General features: G+C 40.4%; 1 protein-coding gene across 3 annotated transcripts in view; it reads right to left on the reverse strand.

Moving 5' to 3' along the window:
* Positions 1-12,848, reverse strand: part of KDM1B (lysine demethylase 1B) — a 53,626-nt gene that overhangs the window by 19,489 nt on the left and 21,289 nt on the right. For 2 of the 3 annotated variants that reach the window (XM_080658094.1, XM_080658093.1), the window contains 7 exons: positions 12,741-12,779; positions 9,188-9,392; positions 7,375-7,559; positions 4,363-4,539; positions 3,630-3,704; positions 1,316-1,453; positions 213-384 (listed from right to left, as the gene is read on the reverse strand). In XM_080658094.1, the coding sequence (XP_080514220.1) occupies positions 213-384; positions 1,316-1,453; positions 3,630-3,704; positions 4,363-4,539; positions 7,375-7,559; positions 9,188-9,392; positions 12,741-12,779 (991 nt within the window). The remainder of the gene's footprint in view (positions 1-212; positions 385-1,315; positions 1,454-3,629; positions 3,705-4,362; positions 4,540-7,374; positions 7,560-9,187; positions 9,393-12,740; positions 12,780-12,848) is intronic. The other variant, XM_080658092.1, reaches the window with a different exon arrangement.

The following is a 12,848-nucleotide window of genomic DNA, read 5'->3' on the forward strand; positions in this document are numbered from 1 at the left end:
TTTGTGTGGGTGCACACACAGGCAGCTAAAAGTCCCTGAGGAAGTTCTGCTCCCTCTGAAGACCAGTTGGGAGAACTCAACTGTCCAAAATGAATGCTTTGGAAGACTATTCTTATTGCATCATCAACCTCATGGATGAATGGTACTACCGCTGACCAAGCTGGGTTAGAATGAGACTCAGAGGAACAATCAGAACACCATTCTCCCCATACCTCCTAAAGGGACATCTTGGAGCTGAGTCTTATCCTTCCTCCACTCAGAGACAACATCCAAGAGAGCATTAAAATGAAAATCCATGCGCTTGTCAATAGTGGGGTCAGTAATTCTTCCACCTTCCTGAATTAAGTCACATCTTTCTCCAAATTTATGCATGCTGATGCCAAGCTTCAAAATAATAAGAATAAGAAGGTGAAAATTTTTCCCTGGAAAAAATATGTACAGGTTCTAAGCTGAAATTAGACAGAGCTCTCCTGGAGAAAATGGCCTAGTACCTCTCAAAGATAATGCTAAATATGCTTAACAGAAAATGGCAGCAAAGATAGGCAGTGGAAAAAAATAGCATGAAGTCTATGAGGCCTTATTTTATGAGAATGCGAGGGGGACAGCAACAGCTTCTGAGCCAGGCACTCTCCGGCCTGTTGGCCAAGGTTTATCAATGCTGCTGATGCTGCATCTGTGCACTGCCTCTCTTCGCTCTGGCATCCTACCTCCTCTATGGATTCTCATGTAAATGAGCACACAAACACACAAACACTCACAGGGGTTGGAATTCAATTTACTGTCGATAAATATTTTAGGAAAAACCTTGGACCTTCCAGGTCTTCAAAGAAACTACGCAGGGATGCCCAGTAAAAGGTAGGATGTCCAGTTAAAGCTCTCAGATAAACAACAAATAATTTTTTTTTTAGTATAAGTATGTCCCAAATATTGCATGCAAAATACCCTGTGTAATAGCTGGGACATACTTATACTAAAAAAGTACTTGTTATTTATCTGAATTTAACTGGGAATCCTGTATTACTATTTGTTTAATCTGGCAACCCTAAAACCACGAGCTAATCCAGTGGCCTGCAAATAACACACAAATATAATTAAAGATCTTAGAGGAAGAAAAAAATATTCTAAGTCCTCTGGTAGCACCTTCTCATGGAGGCAGCGCTATACTTGTCTTTATTTACTTTTCAGAGAAGATGAGGGGGCAAGAAGTCATTCTGGAGTTGTTACCTATTACTTAAAAGCACATTAATACTACACAGAAGCAAACTGAGAATTTCTTCTTTTCTTTATCTACAATACAAATCTTAAAGAAACCCACTTGTTCACACATGAGTGCTACTGGGTTGTTAATACAGCCATTGACGATCTGGGCTCCTCTTCCCACTGTGATGCCTTTAAAAGATTTATCATCCCACACGCGGCCTCCAATTCTGTCTTTGGCTTCCAGCACAGTCACCTAAAGAGACAGACAATTGGGGAAGCTAAGTAAGATAGAATAGTTTTATTAAATGCACTACTATCAATGTAGAATAATACAGTTAAGTAAGTCCCATATTTGGTTAATGTTTTTATTACATTACTAGAGAAATGACTTTGAAGAGAAAGCAGTGTAAACAGAAACCCAAGTGGCTATTAACCCAGATTCTAATAACGAGTGAGTGAATGATCGGTCTGTTGGTGAAATCTTCAAATTATTCCCTCAAATCCCATAACGATAAGATCTGATGAACTAGCACACGAAATGCAACTGGAAAGCTTTTACTAAATAGTATTCCATAAATTAAAAAGCACTATTAGAAACTAGGTTCAAGAGATTTTGTCTTATGAAATATCTGTGTATATAACAAAATTCCTAATTTAACATTCTTAATAGCTCTAAGAAAATACTTGCAAATGCAAACACGCATCCTATAAATCCAACTCAGGTACTTAACATTGCAAAAAATAGACCTTAACTTCCCTAAGATATGACTCACTTAAAAAAAAAAAAATCAAGTCACCTTATGGGCTTGACCTAAGCAGGTTGGTCCCACACCCAGGCTGTTTAACTCCTTCCAATTTCTCATCCTGGTGGTACCAGGATGCTCCCCAGGGGGACAGCCCCGTGACTCAGTGCTACACTATACATCCCTGGGTTGCAGTAACTGGAAGTGTGAGTCCTGTTCAGTGCAAGGCCAGTCATTTAGTCTCTGGGCCCCTAGAATCTCTCCTTCAAATTGCTTGAGGTTCCCTGAATTACCCATCTCTCTGGTGATTCAGAGGAATCTATTTCCTAAACATGAGAGGGATGGGTGCTCTCCGTGGGGTCTCCCTCATCACCTGGCGAGAGAAAGGGAAGAGTAATATAGATCCTCTGAATATTGGAAGACCTACATTCCTAACTTTTTCCAACCAGAAAGGCCACAACTGTTGGTTCTGCCCTCCCTACTTCCTTCTATTAACACAGAACCATTGGTTTCTAGTTTCCTTTTAGTGTGAGAGGAAGGCTGAACATTAAAGACTCTGGATCATAATAACTCCCCTGTAACATAACCTGTGGGTTTCCCAAATAAAAGCAAACAAGAAACCTTGGCCCCAACATCTAACACTGAAATAAATAATCAATTAAAAAACCTCATATCGTAATAGTTCTAAGAAAATACTTGCAAATGCAAACACGCATCCTATAAATCCAACTCAGGTACTTCTACTTTGTCAGCAACACAATGTAATTCAAGACTTAGGTCCTCCATTCAAACAAGAGGAAAACCTCTCAGGCACAGCTACTGAAAGCTTTTCTTGTCCCTGAAACCTCCATCAGAGAAGATTTTGTGAAAAAAGAAGTCGTCATTTCTTTTAGCAAGATGGAGAAGAGCAAAAAGGCTAACTCAATTTTACCAAATTAATTTTCACATACGGTTTAAGTGAAAACCAAAGTCTTTGCAAAATAAGTTTATAAAAGGGAGACATGTGTCAGATTTAGGAAGTCACAGAAACCTACGGTTAATTTGAATGACTTTAATACAAATTAGACATTGAACTGTAAAAATGGTTTTTGTATTAGTTTCTATCTTGGCTAATTTTGAACAACTGGAAGAAAGCAATATACCAGAGAAAAAGAAAAAATATCCCACCTTGGGGAAGCAGGCAACCCCAATTATGTACAGTACTTCAAAAGTCATGTAATTCTGTCTCAACCGTGGATTAAGTAATTCAATCTTGCTTCCAAAAGCAAAGATTTTTGTTTCTCAGGATATAAGATTCAAAGGGTTCCTTTAATTTGCATAAAAAATATAACTGGGTATTTCAGAAACTTTTATAAAACAGTGAATTTCCAAACTGCTATCTGTTGTCTCAAACTATTGCAGAAATAAAGGATTTTTCCCAATGACCCCAACTTAAAATCTCTTCTGGGTTGCTCAATAGAATCTAAAACTCTCCAAAGCTGTGGGAATTTCTATCTTCCTCTACTTTTCTCTTATTAAACTAATTTCAAATTTTGTATCTTTTCTCGGATCGAGTGTAAAGACATAAAGATATCATGTATTCAGCATTCTTTGCTAAAATCAGGAAGTGCTTTCTAAGTCTTAGGAAATCTGGACCAGAGGAGCAGTTAACCATCTGTTTCCACCTCCATGAGCCAAAAATCTTACCTTAATTCCAAAGTTATGCAGTTGCCTAGCAGCTGCTAATCCTGCTGGACCAGCCCCGATAACGACGACTGATTTCTTTAAAAAAAAAAAAAAAAAAAGGAACAATGTTATGCTAAGTGAAACAGGAGTCAGAGAAAGAAGTATCACATGATCTCACTCATATGTGGAATCTGATGAAAAAAAAAAATACTAATGAACAAAATAGATCCAGAGTCATAGAAGCATGGAACAAACAAATCTCTGAGGGAAGGGGTAGAGCTAGATTAACCCAAGAATTTATATGCATATATGCATTACCCATGGACACAGACAATAGTGCGGTGAAGGCCTGTGGGGGTGGGGGTGAGGGGTGTCACTAGGGGAAAAAAGGGGACATCTGTTTTCAACAATAAAGATACGTTTTTAAAAAAATCTAATTAGAGCAATGAAAACAGTGTGCTGTTTTAGTTGTTCTGGAAGGTACTAACTACCAAGCAATGTTGGTTCATCTACATTTCTTTGATGCCCATAGCAGAAAGTTATTTTCCTAAAGAATACTGTAGTACTTTTCTTAAGTAATCCCTTCCTCTTTTCTACAGTCCAGGGAAACAGAATCCTCTCCAGAGAAACACATACTCCAGCAAGTCTTAATTTACAACTTTTATGGTGATAAAGTGACTTTTGCTAGTATCATCAACAATGTACTGGCCTTTATTCTGACCGAGGGGTGTTATTGCTAGAGCTAGTCACCTACACTGTGGTAATCTTTAGGAAGAAGACGCTGGTCGGTGCCGACGCTGAGAACGCCTGTGTTGATGAGGCCTTTTCTCGTCATAAAATAAAGTATCCTCTCCACTTCCTGAACACACCGAATGCGCACGAGACCCCGGACAATGATGTGAGGAATACATTTATGAGGAGTAAGAGCTTCCTGTGTTTGAAAATAAAACCAAACTGTTAAGGCAAACACACAAAAAGCAACTCCTGGTTCCTGAAAAAGTTAAACACAGAATTACCACATGACCCAGCAATTCCACTCCCAGGTACACACCCACAAAACCGAAAACAGGTGTTCAAAGCAGCACTGTTCAAATAGCCACAAAAATGTTCATCAAGACCTGAACAGAGAAACAAATGTGGTCTATCCACAAAGGGAATATTACTTAGCCATAAAAAACACTGAAGTACTGATCCATGCTATAATAGGCATGAACCTTTAAAACATTATGCTAGGTAAAGCTCATTAGAGAAGGCCTCATGTTGTAAGATTCCATTTATACAAAATGTCAAGTATAGGCAAATCTATAGAGACAGAAAGTGGATTAGTAACTGCTGGGGGAGGGGAGGAATGGGGAGTTACTGCTTAAGGACTGTGGGGTGCCTCTATGGGTAATGAAAAATTCCTGGAACTAGATAGTGGTCATGGCTAAACAACATTGTATATGTACTTACTGCCACTGAAATACACATTTTAGAATCGTTTAAATGGTAAATATTATGTTGTGTGTATTTTATCACAATAAAAAGAAACTATCAGGATCCTGGCTGGCATAGCTCAGTGTGGAGAGCATTGGTCTGGGCACCAGAGGGTCGTGGGTTCGATTCCCGATCAAGGGCACATTACTGGGTTGCTGGTCCCATCCCTGCCCCTGGTTGGGGAGTGTGTGGGAGGCAACCAATCGATGTGTCTGGGTCACATCAATATTTCTCTCTCTCCCCCAACCCTCCTTTACATTCTGTCTTAAAATCAATGAAAAAAGTATCTTCACTCCTTGGGTGAGGGTTAAAAAAAAAAGAAACTCTCAAAGTCATTCAAATTCATTATTTAAGATGAAGAAATAAGATCAAAGGGAGGCTTGCCTGGTGAAGGGACAAAAGGCAGATGCAACAATTTGTATCTTATCACCTAAGTTTCCCTTTGCTAAGAATGACTGCTACAGGGAGTGTGGGGGCAGACTACATAACAAATAATATATTCCTGACTCAATAAACAATGCAACAAAGGCCACTGTAGAAACCCAGGCTGCTCTATGTACTGGTGGCAGGGAAAGTTGGGTTCTTATCACGGATGAAGGGGGGCTGATTGAGGAACTTGAAAAAAAAAGATACCACTGCCTTTCTCTGCTTGGCCCTGCTTTGGCAAGGCCTTGATCCATTTCAAAGATCCCAGAGTAATGTGGCCTGGGCCTGGTGTGAAGTCAGAACTGGAGGTGGGCGTGGGGGTCCCTACCCCTGGCCTCTCCTTTACTTGTCCCCAACCCCCAGCTCCACCAGAACCTGAAATACAGGAAGATGACTACACACTTGAAGGAGTCAAAAATAACACATACAATATTGACCTTCATTGCTTCAGAAGATAAACTGTATTTATGAAATTTAAAAGCAATCCTTTCAAAGTCTTTGATTCTTCTATTGCAAACATTTGTGTTTTACCACTGGAGTATTAAATGTATACAATATATAAACCGTGTAACAAAGGCCACTGTAAAAACTCTTCTCATTAAAAATGAAAATGGGCCCGGCCAGCATGGCTTGGTGATTGAGCACTGACCTATGAACCAGGAGGTCTTAGTTCAATTTTCTGTCAGGGCACATGCGTGGGTTGTGGGCTCGACCCCCCAGTGTGGGGTGTACAGGAGGCAGCTGATCAATGATTCTCATCATTGATGTTTCTATCCCTCTCTCCCTCTGAAGTCAGTAAAAATACATTTAAAATATTTTTAAATGGATCCAGGCTGACAAGTTCAGGATTTTTTTCTGTATGATTCATCCCCAGTATAAGTTAAAATTCAAAGTCAAATTTTTTTTTATGTGAAGAAAAATTAATCTGATGCTGTTTCTAAAAAGTGTATCTTTATAATTATTCACAGGAAATTCTGAGCACAATTTTATTCAGTTCAGCAAATGTTTATTGAGCACCTGTATCAAACCTGTTGGGGACAAAATGAATTATTAATTCTACCTTGCCCAGCCTACTCACCTGGGTATAATTTGTATAAATGGCATTAATACCCATTACTTAATCAGGTCACCTCATACTGGAGTCTAATCCAGTGAAATGCCAGGGTGGAGCTGGCATATCTTTCTTGGTGGCCTTGCAAAATGATCTGCACTGAGAAGCCACTTGATAATTGCAGAAGAAATTAATAAATCAGAAAACTACTGGGGTCAGAAAAGGCTTTTTTTTAAGCTTGTATTTCCACCACACATACCATACACCGAAAATTTATCTTCACCCCTTTCAAGGCTGGTACTGTATATATAAAGCCCCTAACATTTATTCAGTCCCAACAGAGAGCAAAGGTTGTTTGAGGATAATGAGGTGAATATGAATCCTGCCCTCAATGGTTTAATCCAGTCTTTAGTGTGTCTTTCACCTTTTCTCCTGGCATAGCCATTGGAACTGTTTGAACCAAACTTTGCACCTCACACTCCTCACTAGAGAGTTAAGATTCCGATAACACGCGGTCTGAAGTGGTGGAACTCAGGGAGGAAAGACTTTGCCCCCATTGGCAATAGCTGGAGACATTTTTGGTTGTCACAACTTGGGGTGCTCTGGCATCTAGGGGGCGAAGAGGCCAAGGATGCAACTAAACACACTATAATGCACAGGACAACCCCCCACACAAAGGCTATCCCCCCAAACTTCCAGCGCTGCTGAGGTGGAGAAACCCTGGTCGAAAGGTTCTATCCATAGGCAGCGTGGCTCCTCTCTTTCAAGGGAAGTCTCTGTCGCGTGCTGAGGGCTACCATGCCCTGCACTTACTTTGCAGTTAGTGTACCACAGGGCCAGGATGAGGTTCCGCAAGGCCAGGTACATGGTGGGGTCTCGGGAGTACTCTGGGAACTCGTAGAGCTCATCCAGCTCCATCACGTCCGGCCTCACGCACAGGGCTTTGCCGCACTCGTTGGGCTGGTAGAAAGGCTGGAAGTACCGGTTCATGCCTGGGACTGACAGAAGCACAAACAGGCAAATGCTCCAAGCTGTCACCTCCAAATGCGGGTGGATTAAAGCGCAGTATCAAACCAACAAGGACAGCCAAGTCCAGCTCCACAGTCTGTCCTACTGTGTTTCTGCTTCCTCCCTCCAGTCAGACAACATATGTGGAAATTAAACACATATTTCCCCATTCTTCACAAATTTAATTTCAATGGTATGGACAATTCTTTAAAAGCTGTAATTGTGGTAAAAAAAAAAACAAAAACACACACACACACACAAAAAAAAAACAACCCACATACTATAAAATTTACCATCTTAACCATGTTTAAGTGTACAGTTCAGTAGTGTTAAGTATATTCATATTGTTGTACAACAGATTTCAAAACTTTTACAACTTGCAAAATTCACTTTGTACCTACTGAACACCAACTCCCCATGGAAAAATATTTTAGCTGTTATTGGAATTTTTCTGATTATAAGTTGAACAGGTTCATAGGGGAAATAGCAATCACTAACGCCTGATAATCCTCGAGTGGGGGTTTACAGACTACCAGTGCTGTTTCACTGAATGGAAAATTTTAATATTATAGAAATTTGTTTTTACAAAGCCAGAAAAAATGCTACTTTATAATATTTTCTAACTTGTTTTGTGTTGTTTTTTTTTTAATTTATGACATCGAGAACAGTTTTCCATGTCATTAACTAGGTCTTCAATGGACATAATGTTTTCTTATCATTTAATCATTCCACTAATGCTGGGCATTGAAACTTCATGCAATTATTAACTATTATAAGCAATGCCACACAAATTTCTTTGCACAAAAACCTTTGGACTTACGTTATAATTTACTTGGATAATTTAGTTAGGATACATTCGTAGGATAGAAGTTTTTGATCACAATGCCTAATTGTCCTTCATAAATGTACAAACCCACTAATTTGAGTGCCGGTTCCATCCCACTTAAACTAACACTGGGATTGTTTCTCTTCTGCTTTCACTTCAACCACAGCTACATTTTTAGAGGACCCAGTGTTATAAGTTAAAAACCTTAAGACAGGGCCACAATGTCAAAATCTATTCACATCATCAAAAATGAGGTTGGTAATTAAGAAATAAAAAAGTGTTCAGGCAGAAAATCTAGAATTCTTGCTTGTACACAAAGAATTCCAATGTGGAATCTTAAAGTCATGACCAACAAGCATGCCTGTCCTGACCTAAAGTTTTGAATTTTTTTCAGGAGTGAATCATTCTGCTGAAATTCTCAATGGCATAATTAGAAGTAGAAAGACTCAGAATAAAAAAGAAGGACGCTAAGATAGTCAAAAGATTTCTTCTGGTATGTTAGAGTTTGCATAATCATCAACTTATCCAGCTTTCAAATACATACTCATTAAACTCTGTAGACAACAATTCCTGAACAAGTGTTACAGGCTTTCCAATCACTGAGGGAAAAATTAACTGCACAATATACACAAATGATATGACGTCCACAGCATAACCAAATCTATGATATACTGAGGTACTTTATACACACGCTGCACACACTAAGTCTTTTCTATTCCGCTCACCCACACATTTCCAGGGACTGAGGGGAGGGGGCGGGGGGAAGCAGAGAGTGCCAGGACCAGCTCTCACCCAGCACAGAGGGGACCGCCTTGGAGTGCTCCAGCTTCCCGGGGCTGGCGTCGCTGGCTGCGCGGTTTGTGCTGGTGCAGGAGGGGCTCATGCCAACGCAGTCAGGGTAGTAGGCAGAGAGCAGGGGTGCTGCCACGCTGTCTTTCAGCAAAGGAGGTAGAATGAGCATGGAGTACCACCAATGGTTGGAAACTTCCGACACTCTCTGGAATGGGCAGAGCAAGACGAAGAGGGACAATGGCAGACAGGAAATGGACATGCAGATTCAGCCCAGGACAGATGACTGTCTCCACAGTATTCATCCGTAACCCCTCTACTCTGCCTTCTCCCACTCAGCAATCCTACACCAGAGTTCAGCGCACTCAGATTCAGAAACAAAAGTGGCCGGCGATACCTGGAGAGCCATGTTTCCAAGGCAGAGTTGTTTCAGATACACAGCAACAGCCTCCCCATCTCTCCTCCTCTCCTCGGCAAACCCACCAACTCCAGGTCAGTCTTGAAGCTGCACCCATTGACTACACACGCTGGTTTAAGTGTGACATGACAACTTTCTATTCAGTAATCATTTTATCTTCCATCCCCACTTCTTACTAGAATCTAAAGATAATTTAAATTGAAAAACTGGGCAGAAAAAAAAATAATTCACCTAAGAAGTAGCCAAGCATTACTGCTTTTGCCAGAGGCTACAAAAATATTTTCAGAGGGAAAAGTACACTACAACCATCAAAATAGATGCTAAATGTAGAACTGAACAAGTAAAAGCTATTTTTGGTCTTTAAATGTGTGATCACATTCCAGAGTTGATTTAACATATGGAATCATTGGATCAAAGCATCCCCATGATGACTAACTCTTGCAATAAAAAGAAAATCTGGTTGGCTTGTAAAGCAAACTCCACAAATCCTACGTTAGACAGCCTTTTCTAAAAGTGAGCATGAATACATGCCCCAAGAATTCTAAGAATCTGATACAGGAGAACCTTGTGCTCAGAGCCCCTCTGATGTTAGTTTTCTAGGCTCCCAGCAAATGCCAGTTGCCATCAAGCAGGGGTTTGTGAACTCAGGGTCTACAGAGTTAATCTAGATTGGAGATGCATTTTGTTTGCCCTTCAAATTTCATGGAGTCCGAATCTGGGACAAGCGATTTCCAGTTGATTACAAGCCCCAACGCTCCTTATAAATCACGCCCAGCTGCTTCACACATTCATTGTAAGTGCCTTGCCCCAAAGGCATTTCTGTGTACAATCTTTGTTCTCAAGGACTGTTTTAGGCTTGGCCCCTGACCGCAGAGCTGTACCAAAAGGAAGGGAAGCTTCAGTCCCTTCCTCAACACACCAGGGCTGCCTCTATGGACCCCCTTGTGAGCAGAGCGCCAAGGACAGAGTAAACTTGAGGGTTCAGACACTCCAAATAGACCACAGAACGTAGGTGACTTATAAAACATTCACCCAAGCTCTTCCATTCTCTTATACTTCCTGGGTCTTGCAGCTATGTTGGTAAATTGAGTCAGGACCCAACAGAGAGCCCCTGCCATCCTATTAACTGCTCTCAGTCTTTCCTCCCCATGGAAGCCCACTTGAGGGTGCTCCAAACTTCTGTATTGGAACATGAGAAACTAAAACAGTGACTAATAAACTAGCATTTGATCTTGCTATTCCAAGTGTGTTTGCTCAACACACTCGCCATTCCTGGACACCTGGCTCTGATTTTGTCCATATACCATAAAAAATTCCACTGTCATCTTGAATACACATACCAATGAAGAACTTGTACTTGATATAGTCAGTCTATTAATGTAATAAAATATCCACTATACTAGGTTAAATAGTGTTCCCCAGAACCTCAGAATGTAACCATTTTTGGAAACAAAGTCTTGCAGACCTTGTCATACTGGAGCCTTAAGTTCACTATGACTAGCATCCTTAGAAGAGAAGAGACAGAGAGGCAGAAGACACACAGGGAGAGGGTCATGTGATGACAGAGGCAGAGATTGGAGTGATGCGTCTATAAGCCAAGAAATGCTAACAATTGCTGGCAACACCAGAAGCTGGAAGAAGCAGGAAGGATCCCCCCTTAGAGCCTTCAGGGGGGGCACAGCCCTGTTAACACCCTGATTTCAGACATACAGACTCTGGAGTTATAAGACAATAAAGTCCTGTTGCTTTGAGCCACCCAGTTTGTGGTAATTTGTTACGGCAGCCCTAGGAAGCTAATATAGGCACTCAAAAAATTTAGAAATTGCTTTTAAAGTGACCCTAGAATCCACAGAAACAGAAAAAGGGTAGATAGGTGATATGGCTAGAAGCCAACTCCTGACCCCTCCTTAATGAAGCGCAAAAATAAATGACTGGCAGATGAACATCAAGGGCGTCTTCCAAACTTTCAAAAGTTCATGTATTCCAAGAATATGCCATCTGTCCCAAAGCTCAAATTCTTCTGCATGCTAAATGGTCTAATGTTTGGGGTCAGATTCATAAGGTATTGTGTTCACTTTTTCCTTCCTTTCTATAATCTCATCCTGTCTATCCTAATCCCATATTATCTGGGCCACTGGTTTACCATAGAAATGTTTTAGGGAACAACTAATTATTTAAAAATGTGTGTATGTGTGTGTTTCACACACCCCTTTATATAACAGAATGGTTTTAAAATAGATTTTTTAGATGTCAATTCTTCCATTGCCTGAAAATCAACCACAGTCCTTGAGATTCAGAAATCTAGAAAAACTGCAAGTTAACGATCCTGAACTACTGAAATGCAGAAAAACCCAGAATCTCAGAATTTCAAAAACTCAGAGTCTTAAAAAGGCATTCTATGAAAGGGCCATTGGCTCTGATTATGCAGCCAATAGATTGTGCCAGCTCCGGTAGCAAAGCTCCATAAGAAATGAAATGTGGCCCTAGCTGGTTTGGCTCAGTGGATAGAGCTTCGGCCTGCGGACCAAAGCGTCCCAGGTTTGATTCTAGTCAAGAGCATATGCCCAGGCTTGCAGGCTCGATCCCCAGTAGGGAGCATGCAGGAGGCAACCAATCAATGATTCTCTCTCATCATTGATGTTTCTATCTCTCTCTCCCTGCCTCTCTAAAATCAATAAAAAAATATATATTATTTTTTAAAAAAAGGAATGAAATGTGTGAGGCTTCGCCAGCTGGAGACGCTGTTCCCTTCCATGCAGGGCCAGGACAAAGCAGTTACATCAAAGTCTGAATATACAAGAACACTCTCACAGCTGAATCTGGGCCAAGACCATCAGACTTTAGACCCCTGTTCTTTTCTTGGAAGGATTCAGAGTTGTAAAGTCACCCATGAAAAAAAAAGTATAACAAGCCTGATCTTTATCATAAAGCAAGGTAGCAGTTTCTTCCTCTTTATTTTCTTTTAATGCAAAGCAATATAACTTTATTTTAAGTTGGGGAAGATCACCTATAATACCACTATTGCTAGCATTTTCATCATATCATTATCATGTTAGATTAAAACCGTTGTCATTTACATATAGTACTTATCATTGGAGATGCAATGAAGTCCAATCTAGAACATGTAGAAATACTCACTAGATCCTCTGGGAGGGAACAATGATCTGGGGTCTCGGGCTGAAAGGCAAACCAAGTGTTAATTAGTTTTACTTATAAAATATAGTCTTCAGTATCAATTTACCTTCA

This window comes from Plecotus auritus (assembly GCF_963455305.1).
Source record: "Plecotus auritus genome assembly, chromosome: 2".
Classification (NCBI taxonomy): domain Eukaryota; kingdom Metazoa; phylum Chordata; class Mammalia; order Chiroptera; family Vespertilionidae; genus Plecotus; species Plecotus auritus.